Source organism: Heterodontus francisci, chromosome 25 (genome assembly GCF_036365525.1).
Source record: "Heterodontus francisci isolate sHetFra1 chromosome 25, sHetFra1.hap1, whole genome shotgun sequence".
NCBI classification, from domain to species: Eukaryota; Metazoa; Chordata; class Chondrichthyes; order Heterodontiformes; family Heterodontidae; genus Heterodontus; species Heterodontus francisci.
In genome coordinates, this window is record NC_090395.1 from 46712093 (window position 1) to 46729850 (window position 17758).

General features: G+C 48.3%; 1 protein-coding gene across 3 annotated transcripts in view; it reads right to left on the reverse strand.

Moving 5' to 3' along the window:
• itpr3 (inositol 1,4,5-trisphosphate receptor, type 3) overlaps window positions 1-17758 on the reverse strand; it is a 311298-nt gene that overhangs the window by 155299 nt on the left and 138241 nt on the right. For all 3 annotated transcript variants that reach the window (XM_068057164.1, XM_068057163.1, XM_068057162.1), the window contains exons 6-7: window positions 16746-16844; window positions 15223-15306 (exon numbers count right to left, since the gene is read on the reverse strand). In XM_068057164.1, the coding sequence (XP_067913265.1) occupies window positions 15223-15306; window positions 16746-16844 (183 nt within the window). The remainder of the gene's footprint in view (window positions 1-15222; window positions 15307-16745; window positions 16845-17758) is intronic.

Below are 17758 nucleotides of genomic sequence, written 5' to 3' on the forward strand. Positions count from 1 at the left end.
AAACCACCCTCCGATCGGATGCCTCTGATTAGACCCCCTCAGGCTGAATTTAGTTAACTGGTCGCGGGTTCCAGCAATGGATCCGGAAGTGGGTGCTATCAACGCTTGTCACGTGTGCAGCTGGCACAATGCAATCACGCAGTCAGTGACCATTTATCATAACGGAGGCAGGGGCCCATCTAATCACGTGATGGGGGCAGGCTCCAAAGCACTGATTACAGTGTCAGATGACTCCGGAGCAAGTGCTGGCACCATTTTTAAAGCCCTGCCAGCCCTGCTTGTATTGCTGCCTTTGAGTGATTTCCTCTTTTCTGATCGATGCTGAATCTAGTGTGGTAGTGACTCCTTGACCACTCCCTCATGACCACCCTATGGAGAAGGATGGTGCTCTATGGCAGAGGCAAGACATCGGGTGGCTCCACGGTTTAGCAATGCATCCCTGTAGATTCTTCTCCAGGCTGGAAGACAAAGGTGGGAGGTCCTTATCCCCAGGGATGGCAGGAAGAGGTCCTCCCACCCCTCCAAGAAAGCCTGGATGGAGATTGCAGAGGAGATCAGCAGCCATGGCGGTCACCCCACGAAATGGGTCCAGTGCAGGAAGAGAGTCAACGACCTCTTTTGTTCTGCCAAGTTGAGTGCTCCATATTTCTCTCCTCTTTGAGGTTTGCATGTGGCTACACCGGAGGCAGCGCGACATGGGGAGGGAGGCACCACAAAGATACTGGCAAAGGGGGTCAGGCATCACCACACCCTGCCAGATGCATGGCTGCATCTCGGCGACAGGCCAGCTTCTTTCACAGCTCATCCTCATTACCTCCCTTGTGCTGACGTAGAAAAGCCATGTAGGAAAACGTTGCAAGGGACGAGGGGGTGCCACTAAAAGAACAGTTTTCTCGCTCTTCCTGCAGTGTATTACCATTTCCCTCTTTCCACTTGCAGGACAAGCAGGCCCATAACAACGGGGAGACCTCAAGGACTGGTGGAGGAATTCCAGATATCTGGCCACTCTCGGCTGAGGAGGAAGCACTGGAGTTAACGGGGACCCAGGTCGATCGCTTAATAGTGGATGGTGAGACTGGAGTTTCCGCACAATAGACTGAGGATTACCTTCAACTGACATCCAACACAGTTCTGGAGATCCTCATCACATATGGCTGGAATCTGATCTGCACTGTCTAACCCACAGATGTTTGTTCTCTCATGCAGGTTGGTGTTTGAGGAGGCTCCAACTGAAGGGGGCAAGCCATCAACCTCTGAGGAGGAGCAGTTGAAGGATGCACTGTCACATGACTGCACCTCCACCTTCCACCAGCGCAGATACTTTCACCTCGATTGGTATGTGTTCGGTCTCAGAATCAGGGTTGCAAGCTGGTGAAGGCTTGCACACATGCCGAGCAGCTGGCTGAGGCTGAGACAGCCAAGGCCTCTGAGAGTCGGGGGATTGTGAGGCCAGGCCCAGGCTGATGTCGAGCCTCTGGTGTCAACAGCACAGGGCATGCAGGCAACATCTGGCAGAGATGCCGGAGGCAATGTGCAACCATGAGCAGATGATGGAGGAGTCCATCCATGCCATGAGTGCTGCCATGTGTCAGGTGTGTGAGCGCATGGCTTCCTCCACTGAAATGTTGGCAACCCTCATGGAGAGCCAGATCCCACAAATGCGTGCAGACTTATACACCAGCGCCTTGGCCATGAGCTCAACCCAGCAGTGGCAAGGCGAGAAAAGAACAAGGTACCTGGAGTCTTCTCCAGGGCCTCGTCCTTCTCTGGTCAGCAGGGATGTTCAAATGAGCCTTGAAAGGGAGGAAGAGAGGTGCAATTCCACATCTGGGGGCTCCCTTCAGTGTGCTCTGAGTGTGGTCAGCGGCTCCTCAGCCCCTTCGCCAGTGAGCCCAGCTCCAATAGCCATAACGAATAAGAAGAGTCCTGTACTTGTGCAGGAAATCGTCAGGCAGCTGGGATCCTCCAGGCCTCAGGCAGCCAGAAGACACCCGCTGAAGTCATCCCAGGCCAAGGGGCAGCCTGATCAGCAGCCTTCCTCCATCCCAGCTGCTGCCGCAGGGGGCACCGCCTAGAAGCACAGGAAAATGTATAAAGAAAACCACCTAGGCACACTTGGGGTTTCACGTGTGTCAGGCAAATCCCCCCACCTGCCAAGACTGAGGCACACATTATTTCGCCACATGAACAAAAACTTAAAATTGCAAGCCCTGGAAGGACATTTGCATAGTACCAGACAATGTTGAAACAATGGGGACACAGCAGTTGCTTCCCCAATACACAGAAGTGGCCTGACCAGTTTTAGTCACATGACTAACTGGCTGTTGCAGAGAATCTGAACTTCCAACAAAGGATGTTGAAGAGACTGTTCCATATAAGGAGCTAGTCACATGACTAACCTGCTGGGCAACCTGAGAGTTTTGTTTTGAATTTGAACTCCCAGCAAAGGAATTGGAAGAGAACGCCATGTGCTCATGGACTGAGAATATCTCCTCTCCTGTCTGCCTACCTTCATCTCTTCCCACAGAACTGAATCTTGTGAAAACACATGAAACTCAACGAGAGAAAGGTTTCCTATATGAACAAGGTTTTAAGAAGACTACCGGGCCCCAACAAAACACAAGACCATATCTTCAAATAAGAACTACAGCGAGCTCGAGAAACAGTAACATGATATTGCCTCAAACTGTTCTACTTATCTTTTCTTCTGCTCTTTTCTCTCCCTACCTGCACATTTATATCACATGTGCATGATAGCGTGGGCACGTCATATATCCGTAGGCATGAACCGTGTTAGTGTTTAAGTTTAAGGTTTAATAAATTTCCTCTTTCTTCTTTAAAGCAAAGAAAGCCTGTTTGTACTCATTTCTTTTCCTTATAATTGGAAGGTGTGAACAAGGATTCACAAAGGGGGAGCTCAAAACACAGTGTGTTTAAAATTAAACCCTGTTACCATAAGACCAGGCAAAGACAGCAAAAGACCCCGAGACACATTGCTCACCTGGTCGTAACATGGGTGTCTGACATTGTCATTTTCTTTTTGTTACAAAGTTTTCTCATTATTACAGTTCACATTCATTGTGGAAAATTCTTATGCTTTCATGCCTTAGTTGTGAGATATTGACTTCACCCTTCTCCCTCATTAGGCCGCCAGTGTAGGCGCATCCCTCATTTGGTAAGCGTCTCAGATGTGCCAGAGAGCGTGGTTAAGCTGGATGTTACACACGGCACCAAAATACAAAGGAGGTGGTAGACTGAATGCATTGAGGTGAGTCTTTATTGATTTTCTTATGAGAGGCCATCATGATGGCTGGAAGAGGGTAAGTATGAGATTGTCTCTTGTCTCCCTGGCCCATCACGCAATGTACATGGCCTCTGGCGCAAGGGGTTCAAGATCCAGTGATGCCTGCTCATTAGCCTCCTCCACATCCTCCTTGTCAGTTGAGGACTGACAATCAATCATGTCCTGTTCATGTCAGGCCTTCCTGCTCTGCAGTGCTAGATTGTGCAGAGCACAGCAGACCACCATGATACGAGAGACCCTCACTTTGGCAAACTGCACAGCTCCTCTGGAATCTCATCTTGGCAGCCCAACAGCCTGCTTTATGGTCACTCGGGTGGAGCCGTGGCAAGTGTTGTACCTCTCTTCCACTGCAGTGTGATTGTTCCTCACAAACGTCAGTCTTCAATGGGAAGTCCTTCTCCCCGAGGATCCATCCCTGAAGGTGAGCAAGGGGCGTGTCAAGCTGTGGTACCTGGGACTGTCGATGTATGTATGTGTCGTGGCTGCTTCCCGGGAAGTGGGCACATACCTGCAGGAAATGCTTTTGGTGGTTGCAGACCAGTTGAACATTGATGGAATGAAAGCCCTTCCTGCTAATGAAGGTGGCTGGCTGGTCCGTTGGAGCCTCGATGCGTACAATCAATCACATGTTGCACCTGGAGGAATCCAGCGACAGCCCTGAATCAGATGACCCTCTCGGCCTGACTGTCAGGGTTGGTCCAGTAGCGCACATAGTCACCAGTCTTCTTGAACAAGACATTGGCCACCTCCTTGATGCAGCAGTGGGCTGCTGCCTGGGAGACCACACACATTCCCCCGGTGGACCCCTGGAAAGATCCAGACACATAAAAGCTAAATGCCACTGTGATTTTCAGGACCACTGGCAGAGGGTAGCTACCAAATCCTATAGGTCACAACTCATCCTGCGGCATGGCACATAAGTCAGTGAGGGCATCTCTGGAATGCCACAGTGTTTGCTGACACTGCCAATCAGACATGTGGAGGTAGCTGAGTCTAGTCCAGTACACTCTCTGGCTCAGATGGACCCTTCTTGGACTGGCCGGCTGCTGTTGATCTCATTGTGGAGCTTCATGGGAAGGCGCAGCTTCCCCCTGCCCTTCCTCCATCGGAGGCACTGCATCATGCCTCGGGGGTCCACAAAGACAGGGTGTATAAGACTCCTGCCAGATGATCAGTAGGCCTCCAGCACATTGTCTTTGCAGAAGCCAAATTGCATTGGCACCTTTTCCTTTGCTACTCCTCTCAGTTTTCACACGAATCATCCTCAGTGCCCACCCTTGCTGCGAGCCAACGCTCTCACCCGATAGTATGGTCACCCATGCAGAACACCCGAGAACACGCCCACCCAGTACTGCCACCCAAGATCATGTCCATCGATACTGCCATCTGTCACTAAGCCCACCTGTGCAAAGTGTACAACGCTACAGGCTGACAATGGCCTCCACTCCCCGCTCTTCCCCTATCCCGTGCTGGTCGTGGCTGCCTTCCCATTACAGCACTGATGCCTCGCCTTGTTGCCGCCACCTTTCAATGGCTGGGAATCTGAAGACACGTGAGGGCCGCCCGCCACTCACTTAATTCCAAACCCTCCACTAAATCGCTATCAATTGCATGCAAATGCATTATAACTATCTGTTCAACAATTTAAATGGCAGTCCCATCGCGTCGGGGCGGCGTGCCACCTTGGTGCTTTCCCACCGCTGACTAAATCCAGAACCGACATCACACCATTGGATTACTGAGTGGGCACATCTGACGCTATTCTCCGGCCCCTCACGCCTCCATTCCCGCTCCAAACAGCCTCACTAAATTCAGCCCCTCATGTCCACCTGCCTCGCCATGTCAACTCCCCTCCAGACGTCCGACCCTGAAGCTGCAGACCTACCTATCGAAAAGCCAACCAGCCTCTAAACTGTCCAGCTACAGCCATGAAACACAGGGGAAAAAATTAAAACATGTCCTGCCATTAAATTTGGCAGAACCTGCAGGAAATTCTTACATCCAGGCCATTATATCTCCCCCATCCCTCTTCCTTCCCACCTCAGTTATTATTGAGGCTATTATTACAAGTAAAACGCAAAGGTTCTTGTCCCATATTCTCTGTGCATAATAAAGATTTTCACACATGAACGCTACAAGTCACTCACAAACAAGCTCATCTCTGTAACTTACATTGCTGTGGTGCAGTTGGCTCGTGACAAACAGGTCTTGAGCAGTTGATAATGCTCCCTAATATAAATTGCATGTCCAACTTTGTTTCAGTGATAACTGAGACCCACATTTTCATGGGTCTCCATGTTAACTGTCATAACGACCTCTTCCACTTTATAAATGTACAAACAGGAGAGGGATGCAGCCAGGTGCTTTTGGTCTCATGTTTTGCAGCACCCCAATTGTGCCAAGCTACAATGTACAAATGTGTTTAATTATGCCAATTTGTGCCAAAAAAAAGTGAATAGAGTGAACAGGAAGTAGCACTCATGGCAAAAGTGTATCCTGAAGAAATTAAATGTAAAGCCAAATTAGGATCAACTAAAAATAACATGGGTAAACCAGTCCAACAAAGAACCTAGTTCAATCTGTCCTCCTCAAAAAGCAATAAAGGAGTGATGTAATTGCTTTAAACCATTGTTGATATCAACATGCACTTGATGTTTAAAACACTGTAATATAAGAACAAGAACTGAATAAACAAAAAAATAACACAGGGTTCAAATTCCATTAAAAGCTATTTTTAGTGCCCCAGTTATTGTTCTCAGAAAATTCCTGGCTTGCTATTCTAGTTGATGTTTTAATCCTTTTCAGGTTAATGAATAAAACATGGTATTCCAACCCCAGAAACAATCACATTCCTCTATTTAGGTTTTATTTGAACACTTCCTGAGGGCTAAATTCAATACACAATTAACCTGTGTCTGTTGGTTGAAATGCGAGCTGCACACCAGCTACGTGCTGATAATGATTTCAGCATCCAGCCAGTGTTAACAGCACTGTTGGTTAGCTGTATGCATCAGAAGGGGGCCAACAGCATGAGTGGTTAGCACCACTTAAAGCTATCCTGCACTGCTTAAAAGGGGAGGTGCATTATGGCTGGAGCAGGTGCTGGCCTTCATGCAGGAAGTGACTCTGACCTGGGAAGCATTGAAGAGTGGTACAACATGGGAGAAAGGGGGCTCCAAGGTTTGCAGATCATGCACTGGAGGCCTTGGTTGGAGGAGGTAGAGAGGAAGAGCTGTCCTGTGTTTGCAGGGAGTCAGGAGGCCCTCCAGACACACCCTTAGGGGTAACTGTGGAGGTCAATTCCAGGAGGTATGCCCGGAGGACCTGGATGCTGCAGGACATTCAATGACCTCATACGAGTGGTCAAAGTCAGTCAATGTATCTTCAAATAGCATATCCTACCAGCTGCGCTACTAGCCTCAGCAACTGCTCAATTCACCACAAACCCATAACTTACTTACCAACAATTTCTATCAATCAGGACTCATACCTAATATTCATATGCTCCATCGGACCCTCACACACTTAGTACTACTGCAAGCCGCACACATGCAGCACGCTTCTTGCACACATAACCAGCTATTCTATCATGACAGTCAAATCACCCAAACTGGTTGCACAACACTCAGTGACATACTTCCCTCTCTCTTGAAGGACAAGATGGCACAAAACCAGTGGAGCAGGAGCTAACTGGAGGTAAACAGGCGCATCTGCATGTTTAAACCTACATGGAGGAGACAATGCTGGCCATTATTGGAACGGCCATTGTTGAGGCTGTGGCCAGTGGCAGGGCTGAAGCATTGCAGTTGATAGTATCCTCATACCTAATCCTCCTTCTCACTTTCACCTCCCCTTCATCCCACACTCTCTTCTGATTTATGCATGCACCTCTTATTTTCTTCCCATTCCCAGGAATAGAGGAGTGGTGGGGGGTCAGGGAAAAGCGTCAGACGTATCCGCCTGGAAATCCAGCATCAAGATGTCGGTTCTGAATTTAGTCAGCGGCGGGAAATCTCCAAGGTAGCAGCTGCTGCCCCAATGCAACAGAAGTGTCATTTAAATTGCTGAACAGATACTTATAATACATTTACATGTAATTGAAAGGAATTCAGTGGGGGTCTTGGAACTAAATGGACGACAGGTGGCTCTCACGTGCCTTTGGATTCCCGTCCATTGAAAGCTGGTGGCACCGAGGCAAAACCTCAGAGCCGTGAGGGGAAAGCAGCCATGACCAGCACTGTATAGGGGAAGACGGGGGAACTGGAGGCCATTATCAGGTGGGCATGTTGTCGAGTGGCTTTACCAGGTAGGCATGTTGCCAGGTGGCATTACTGGGTGAGCATGTTGCTGGGTGATCTGCATGGATGGACATACTATCGTGTGATCTGGATGGGTGGCCATACGATTAGGTTAGAGGGTTGACTTTCAGCAAGAGTGGGCACTGAGGGCCATTAGCAAGGAAGTCGAGAGGAGTAGTAAAGTCAAAGCTGCCAAAACAACCATCTCTGCAAGGACATCACTCTGCAGTCTTACTGATCACCTGGTATGGGTCTCATACACCCTGCCTTTTTGGATCTCCATGTTGTGAAATAGTGCCTCCGATGGAGGGAGGGACAGAAGGCAGCAGTTCCTGTGAAACTCCACAGGAGCTGCACCAGCTGGCAGGGCCAACAAGGGTTCACCTGCACCAGAGAGTGTACTGGACTTGACACAGCTACCTCCACATATCCAAGTAGCATTGCCAACTCTCCAGGGAGGCCATCACTGACATATGCACCATGCTGCAGCACAAATTGTGACCTGTGAGATTCGGTGGACACCCTATGCTTGTGGCCTTGAAGATCACCATGGCACTTAACTTTTATGCGTCTGAATCTTTCTAAGGATCCACCGGGGACATGAGTGGGGCCTCAGGCGGCAGCACACCGCTGCATCAAGGAGGTGATCAATGCTCTGTTCAAGAGGGCCAGCGACTAGTGCACTACCAGACCGACCCTGACAGTCAGGCCAAGAGGGCCATCAGATTCGGGGCCATTGATGGATTCCTCCAGATGCAAGGTGTGATAGATTGCACACAAATGGCCATCAAGGCTCCAACGGACCAGCCAGCCCCCTTCACCAACAGGAAGGGCTTTCATTCCAACAATATTCAATTGGTCTGTGACTATGAAAATGTTTCCTGTAGGCGTGTGACCACTTCCCAGGAAGCAGCCATGATGCCTACATATTTTTGACATTCCCAGGTGCCACTGCTTTTCAGGCCACCCATTCACCTTCAAGGATGGATTCTCAGGGCCAAGATCTACCCATTGAAGAAATGGCTACTGATGCTTGTGGGGAACCTTCGCACTGCAGCAGAGGAGAGGGACAACACTTGCAACGGCTCCATCTGAACAACTATCCAGCAGGTCATTGGGCTGCTGAAGATGAGATTCCAGTGCCTGGATCGATTCAGTGAAGGCCCAGTGAGGGTCTCGCATATCATGGTGGTCTGCTGTGCTCTGCACGATCTAGCACTGCAGACATGATGAGGGCATGATTGATCCCCACTCCTCAACAAGGACGCGGAGGAGGATGATGAGCAGGCAGCACTGGATGTTGAACCCCTTGCGCCGGAGGCCAGGCACATTGAGTGACAGGCCAGGGAGGCAAGAGACAATTTCATATTTACCCGCTTCCAGCCACCATGATGGCCTCTGATAGGGAAATCAACAAAGACTCACCTCAATGCGTTCAGTCTGTTGCCTCCTTTCTATTTGGGATCTGTGTCTAGTGCCCAAGTTAACCACAAACTCTGGACCATGTGAGACGCTTACCAAAGGAGGGCTGTGCCTACACTGGCAGCCCACCAAGGGAGAAGGGTGAAATCAACATCTCACAATTAAGGTGCGAAGCAATAAGCATTTTCTACAATAAATGTTAACTTCAATAACAAGAAAATGTTATAACACAAAACAAATGGCGAAAGTTCAACACCCATGAATCCCCAAGTGTGTCTACATGCTTTTCTTTACACATTTTGAGTGCTTCTACAAGGTGTGACCCCTGCGCTAGACGTTTGGCTGGAAGCAGGTTACTGTTCAGGTTGCCCCTTAGCCTATAATGACTTTGGCAGTTGTCCTCTGGCTGCCTGAGGCCTGGAGATCCCCGGCTGCATGAAGGTTTCCTGCACTGGTGCAGGACTCTCCTCAGACGTCGCGGCTACTGGAGCTGGGCTGAGGAGCCGCTATCCACACTCAGACCGCTCTGAGTGGAGGCCCCATATGTGGAGGTCAGCCTCTCCTCCTCCCTTTCAAGGTTCACTTGGACCTCCCTGCTAACCAGAGATGACGAGGACTTGGAGAAGACTCCAGGCACCTTGTCCTTCTCTCACCTTGCCACTGCTGGGTTGAGCTCATGGCCAAAGTGATGGTGTGCAGGTCTGTGTGCATCTGTGGGATCTGGATCTCCATGAGGGTCACCAAACTCTTAGTGGAGAAAGCTATGCTCTCATACACCTGAGACATGGCAGCACTCATGGCATGGATGGACTCCTTCATCATCCGCTTATCGCTGCGCATTGCCTCTGGCATCTCCACCAGATGTTTGATTACCTCTGCAGCACCAGATTGCCCTGTGCTGTTGACACCAGAGTCTTGTCATCAGCCTGTGGCTTAGCATGGGCCTGGCCACCCACACTCCTCCAAGCTTCAGAGTCCTTGGCTGTCTCAGCCTTAGCCAGCTGCTCGTGCATGTGTGGTGCTCATCAGCTTGTGACCCTGATTCTACAGCTGAGCGTAAACCCACCAAGGTGAAAATATCTGCGCTGCTAGAAGGTGCTGGAGCGTCATGTGAAGGTGCATCCTCTAATTTCTCATTCTCGGAGGTTGATTGCTGTCCCCCTTCTGATGGAGTCTTCTGCAGACAACAACCTGCATGAGAGAAAACAAACATTTGTGGGTTAGGCTGTGCAGATCTCGTCTTGATAGCCATACATGATGTGGATGTCCAGAAGTGTGTTGGATGTCGATTGAAGACAATCCTCACTCGCTTGCACGGAGACTAGAGTCTCACCATCTACAATTGAGCGGCCGCACTGTGTCTCCACTAACTCTAGTGCCTCCTCCTCAGCCATCAAGAGATGCTGTACGTCAGGAATTCCTCTGCCAGTCCTTGAAGTGTCCCTGGTGTTATGGGCCTGCTTGTCTTAAAAGTGGAAAGAGGGAGATAGTAATACTTCTCAGAAAGAACAACAGGACAGTTCTGTCAGTTGTCGCCCCTTGTCCCCTGCTGGGGTTTCCTATATAGCACATCCTCACGTCAGCTATCGGGATTTAATGGGGGTGAGCTGTGAAAGAAGGTGGCCTGTGGCCGAGTTGCAGCCACGCATCTGGCAGGATGTGGTGCTACCTAACCTCCTTTGCCAGTGCCTTTGTGGTGCCTCCCTCCCCATGTCCAGCTTCCTCTTGTGTAGCCACATGCACTCCCTAAAAAGGAAAGAGGTATGGAGTACTCACCTTGGCAGAATGAAGGAGATCGTTGACTCTCTTCCTGCACTGGACCCATATTCAGAGGTGGCCACACGACTATTAACCTCCTCTGCGATCTACATCCAGGCTTACCTGGTCAGGCAGGAAGACCTCTTCTTGACATCCCTGGGGTAGGGGACCTCCCGCCATTCCCTTGCAGCCTGGAGGGGAATCTTCAGGGAGGCATCACTGAACTGTCGGGCCACCCAGTGTCTTGCCTCTGCTATACTGTGGCATTCTTCTCCAGGGGGTGAGGGAGAGGTGGTCCAGGAGTTATTCCAACATCAGTTTCAACAGAGAACAGGAAACAGCAATGCAAGCAGGGCTGGCATGGCTTTAAATATGGCGCCAGCACCTGCTCTGGAGTTATCTAACGCAGTATTCAGCGCCTCGAAGCCTGCCCCCATCACGTGATTGGACGGGCCCTGCACGTCCATTATGATAACTGGTCACCCACCACGTGATTGCGGTGGGTCTGCTGCACACATGACAAGCGGCGATGGCGTCCACTTCCAGGTCCATCGCCAGAACCTGCAACGGGTTCACTAAATTAGAATCTGGATGTAGTGAGACACCAGGCATGAGTGGCCTGCAGTCAGGGCAATGGGGCAAGGATAGTGCAAATACCAGCTCACTGGTGGATGAGGTTGCACATGAGTTCTGATGCAGAGGACTCGGATGAGAACTTTGATGGGGTGACCTACAGAAGAACACTGATGGGTATGCGCAACAAAATACTTGGTGCATTGGGAAGCTTGCCAGAAAGCCTGCAGTCAATGTCAAGGTGCATTGAGGAGCCCAGCATCAACTTGGCACAAGGCTTTGTGCAAAGCTCAGAAACCATCCCTTCCAGCATGGAAATGGTGAACAACTCTAGTTGCACACTTGTGGATCCAACCATGATGAAGCATCTGATATCCAATGGTGAAGCTTCCATTGCAGCATAAGCAGCAGTCACCCAACATCCTGTGTGCTGCAGCTGTTGTCACACAAATTCAAACTGCTGCCATCATGGCAGTGGATTGCTGTGTGCAAAGGGGCTTGCAGGGTTTCACAGCAGTCCAGCAATCCCTTGTCCAACATATTACCAGGATACCTGAGGATGTGGCGGTGGCTGCAAGGAGCAAAAACCTGCTGTCCTCTCTCAGGAAGAAACCATTCACCCCTGCCACTCTGCCAGTGCCCTTATTGTTCCCTGTCAACCAGCCAGCCAAGACTGCTGCTGCCCATGATGAGATGGTGGAATCCACAGCCGGGTCTTCTAGGCCCTGAGCTGCTTCAGGTTGACTTCCAAGACCATCTGCAGTCTTTTTCACTGAAAGTCAGCAGCTTTCCACAACTGCAGCCACTGAGGTAACAATGTGTCGGAGCAGTAGGACAGGCGAAAGCAAATGGAAGACAGGCACTAAGGGAATGCAGTTGGTTTATCAGTTGATTTTTGTTTGCAATATGGCATGATTTCATTTATAACTTTGGTTTGGAATGTCCATTTTGTGATGGCTTTTATTTTTAGTGTGACCAAGCGGACACTGTGTGACAGCGGGAAGGTGAGGTGTGAGACTGTTGACGAAAGGGGAATTGGGGTTGTGATTACTGGTATCGCAGTTGGTTGAGTTCTTCATGGGCAGCACAGGCAGAAAAGAGTTGCATCCTCCTTTCCTCTTCCACCTCACCTGCTATCCATCTAACTGGTGGCAAGGGCTGTCCCTTCATGATGGCAAAGTTGCTCAGCAAGCAGCAGATCACCAGAAATCTTGACGCCCACTCTGCCAATTACTGCAGGGCTTCTCCAGAGTGGTCCATGCAGTGGGGTTATTGTCTCAATATGCTGATGGTCTACTCTGTCACATTTTGAGTGGTAGCATGGCTTTCATTGTACACATGCTGCCTACAAGTGTGTGTGTGTTACACACCGGAGTCATCAGCCAGGTCATCACTGGATAGCCCCTGTTGCCCAGTAGCCACCCTTTAGTTAATCATGGTGGCTCAAATGCAGTGAGCACAGCAAACTACCACTGAATGAAGGTATCATGATTGCTACCAGGATACTGGGCATTGACCTGTACGATTTGCTGCCTATAGTCATACGGTGGCTAGATGTTGAGGGAGCGAAATCCCTTTTGATTCTGGTATAGGGCAGAGCCGACATGTGGAGCCCACAAAGCGATATGCATGCAGTTAATGGCACCATGGAGATGCCTGGAAACCTAGCAAAACCGTATCCTCACTCTGCCTGCTGCTCTTTGGCAAGAGAGAATGAAGTGTAGTCAGCTCTCATTGAATAGAGAGACTCAGTGACCTCCCTTACACAACAGTGAACAGCAAACTGCGAGATGTTCCAAATATCTCCAGCCTGAAAGGAGCCAGATGCATAAGAGTTCGTCACCACGGTCAGCTTCACAGCCACTGGCAATGTGATCCTTGCCCTGCTCTGAGGTTGCAGTTGTGGCTGCAGCAGGTGGCAGACTTCAGTAAAGAAGTCCTTATTGAAACACAGATGTCTCACGTATTGTTCCTACTGAGGATCAAGTAAAAGAACTGCTACTTGAACACCCTGGCAGATATGGGCTCCTGCTGAGACACCTTCGCCCCCTCCTCCTCCTTCTACCAGCAGTTTGTCCTTATCTGTGTGCCCTCTGTTCATTCTCCCTGTCATTCTGTATTTCAAATCCATGTCTGGGAGCAACAGGTTTGTGCAGAAGTCTTGAAGTCAGCAAAAACTCCTACAGCACTTGCCTCATCACTCCCTGTAGACTTCTGGCATTTGGGGCAACTATAGAAACCACCAAACACTTGTAGAATCAAAGCAACACCCAAAGGAAATCAACCAGCAATTAACCAGTCAGCACGCAATGATCCCTTTAAATATGCCAGCAGTGGGCACCTGTCCTTCTTGCTGCTGACCGCGTGTTCTGCTATGTGAGGTTAAGAGAGGGCATTAGCTGGAGCGTTAAGCTCCAAAAGGGCACCACTGGCATCATGATCTGTCTGACCAACATACTACTGATGCCCATTCACTGCATTCATCCTAATGCCGTCACCAGTGTGGCATCCGATGCAATTCGCCGCACAAGCGACACGCGTGTCTTGGATGCCATTTTAGAGCTCTGTACACTCGTAGTGCCCAAAACTGGGCGTAAATGATTCCAATTTCTCCAGCCCCCCCCCCCCCACCCCCAACACCGTCAAAATCTGCCCCATACAAAAATGAGGGCATTACAACATAATGTCCCTGTATATATTTTCCACACAGATAATTATAATTTTCATGCTTTGTCATCATTGTAACTGGAATTATAGTTCCAAAGGTTATTTCTCTATGAAAATATTTTTTTCTGATATTGGTTTTCGTTTTGATAATTTACAGGGTCAAGTGAGGAAATATGTTCACAATTGCTGTCTATCTAATGAGATAGGCAGCTGGTCCTGGTATCTTAGGGTAGAAATTGATCCATGTTACATGATAGTCCAAAGGGGGAAATGTATTCATTTTCTCTGGAAGTCAACTGGGCTCCAAATGTCCCTGGAGTTAGACGACGCATGGGTTATTCAGATATTTTTCTTGCATTGAGAACCCCAGATGGAAGTTCGAGGCCCACAGTCTGGGGCACCACCAGGGTTGAGATAAATCAGGAAATAGTGATGTAAAGCTTGAGTTTAAAAAGCCTGTAGACCAGAGCAAAGGAGGACTGAGGGAGATCAGGGTGTTTTACAATTTGAGATCCTGAGAAAAATGAGTTGATGGAGAGAGGTTGGAGGCCAAAGCCATGGCTTTTTAGTTATCTAAATTTCTGTCCAGCAACAGATGCCAAAGCTGAAACGGAAAATAGCTGACTGTTCATCTCAGTATACTGTGTTGTACAAACTAGATCATATCAACAATGCGTTCATTTTCTCTATTACAAATTCAAGATTCCAAGTGGTTACATCCGTGAATTAATGATGCCCATCATAAGAAGAAAATGTATTAGTTTTCTGTATTCAAATGTGAGAGAAGTATAATGCCAGCAGTAAACAAATTAGGCTGTCAAAATATTTGTTGAAGGCTCCTAGAAACCAATCAAATTCCTAAAACTGAAGGGGTAGAAACTTCAATAGGTGAAGTTCAGAAATATCATAGGAGCGAACAGCACAATGGGAGGCCCCACTGTGTTTCAGCTGGCTCTTTCCTAGACCAACCCAAAACTAATCCCACAGCTCTGCTCTCTCCCCATAGCCCTGTACCTTCTGCTTCAAATAAAGTTTAAAGTAAATGGGTTAATGTTCATGTAAAATTAATGTGTATGGAATTGTAGGCATTGTGTTCCCACCTGAACTTCAGTGCTCAGCATTTTTACCCAAATGAGCTGTGCATTGTCAAAACTGTCCTTCAGCAATATGTTTTTCCAATAATTGTACAATAATTCATACCCCTTTCAGAACATCTTCCATATAGTCATTGTACTTCATGAAGAGATTTATCTTCCAGCTTGTATTGCAGTTCACAGAGTTCACCTAGAATGGAAATTGTATTTAAAAGAAAATAATTACCTTCTTACTGTAGACAACCTATCGACTCCCTACCACTACAAATGATTTTACATTGGGCTGAATGTTATAAACCCGCTGCCGCCTGCCCTCGCAGGCCGCACTCCAAGAGCTGCCGTGACTCCAAGCGCGGCGGCTCATTTATATAGCCGGGGTGGGCCCCCCACTCCCGAACACATTGAGGGGACGGGCTATCCTTCGCCGGCAATGGCGTCAGCTGCCTGTGCGCAGTCGCTAACACCATTTTTATGGGGTTGTCAGCCCTACCGGGAAATTATTTAAAGACAGATTTAATGAAATTAAATAAGTACATCTTTTTTGCCCCTCTCGCAACCCCCAATAACAATTAAATTAATTATTTGCCCTTCCCCCCCAAAAACACCTTAACCTTCTGACCTTACCCTCCCCCCATAACTGCACAAACTTTAAACCATAACCCTTCCCACCTTCCCCTGCACCCATGAGGTTACTTTGACCCCGTTCCCCCCTTCCTGCCCCCGCACTGAGAAACTTACCTCCTCCCCCCCTCCCCCGCTCCACCAATGTTGTGCATCATTTCCCTGGACGGGGATCTGAAGGCGCAGCAGTGCCAGCCGCTGGGGTGAAGGGCGCAGCGGGACATTAGGAAGCAATGTGAAATTAATTAATTCAGGTATTTTAATTCATTTAAATATTTAAATTGCAGTCCCGTCGGCCTCTCCACTGCCGGCAATATCAGGTCGGGGCCTGTCGGCGTCGAGGTCCTTGGTGGGCCTCATCCAGGTCCATCTTCAGGCCCCACCCCGCCATGGATCCCGATGTTGAGGGCTCCTTCAAATCCAGCAGGATTATTTCTAAAATTATTGGAGTCAGAATCTTGCACGCAGCTTAATGGTGCGTCAATAGAAGTGGAATTCAATTTACACCCACTCCCACATTTCATATATGTACAGAAATACTTTCTATTATCACTTCATGTGATAGATAGAATCTGGTATCGCATTGTTTCTTTCATGTTTTTTCTTTTTTGTCATAATGATATATTATGCAATTTTACATGAACCTGACAAAACATGAAGCATTGCAACCACAGGCTGCTGCTTCTGCATAGACTGGTAGCTCAGTTCCGAAGAAGGGTCACTGACCCGAAACGTTAACTCTGCTTCTCTTTCCACAGATGCTGCCAGACCTGCTGAGTGAATCCAGCATTTCTTGTTTTTGTTGTGGTAGCTCACTATCACTGGTTGGACACTCATTTTTTATTTTTCTTGATCCTCTCCGCCTTTTAATTTTTTTTCTGTAAATCCCTCTTAGCTCCTCTTTCCCTGTCTTTTCTCCCCATAATTCGCCCTGAACCTTTTCTTTTCTGTTCCATTCGTTATTCCTCTCACATCTTCTGATGTTCCCTTTCTCTGTTGAGTTCTTACCTCCTGACAGCCTGCGTTGTCAAGCAGCTCATAATTGCTTGCATGTAATGGCTGTCCAGCGTTGACTGGATTCAATACGACTTTATCTCCGACCACCACCTGAAACATATTATCCACGTGTTGGTATAAATACAATCAAAATATCACCTCAAGATTAAAACAAAATGGCAACAGTGCAGCCTTTTTACTTTGAAAACTTGTTTGCCAACACAAAATTTGAAAATTCATGATATCATAACCTGATGGCCAAACATCGCTGGGAAAACGCAGAAAGCAACATGTTCAATTTCAGACAAGCAAAACAGATTTCAAAATCATTGCACCCTTGACATAAACTTATTAATCAATTCAAAGATGCTCTATTCCAAAGATAGCACAGTATTGCACAACATTGTCTGCTTTTGCTGATTATGAGCCTGGTGAAATGAACACGTATTTGGCACTCATATATAAAGCTGAAAAAACACATGCTGTTACTACTGCAGAGGCAGGTAGCTCTCTCTCCCTCTCTCTCTTGATTGTCTCTTCTTTTCAATTTTCTTCCTTGAATTCCCTCTTTGAACCTCTTTGTCATTCTCCCTGAACCTTTTGATTTCTCTCCTCTTTGGTTCTCACATTTTCTGATATTCTCCCTTTCTGATTTTCTTACCTTTCGACAACCTGGACTGTCAAGTGATCCAGGCCGTCAAGGAGGTAAGAACTCAACTGGGTCCTGAGATCTTCAATGTAAAAAAAAATCCCTATATGTAATCAGATAAAAATGGATCCTGAACCAAAGAAGTAGGGAAAGCCAAGAAATTGTTTTAAAAGGAGGGGCTTAAAGGAGGAGAGGAAGGTGGAGAGGAAGACGGGTTTAAGGAGAGGTTTCCAAAGTGCGGCAGTTGAAGACGCGATCACCACCTGTGGCACACAAATGGGGGAGGCACAAGAGGCTAGAGTTGGAGGGATACAGAGTTCCAGGGAACTTGTGCGGCTGAAGGAGGCTATGAATAGATTTAAACTTAAGGTTGAGA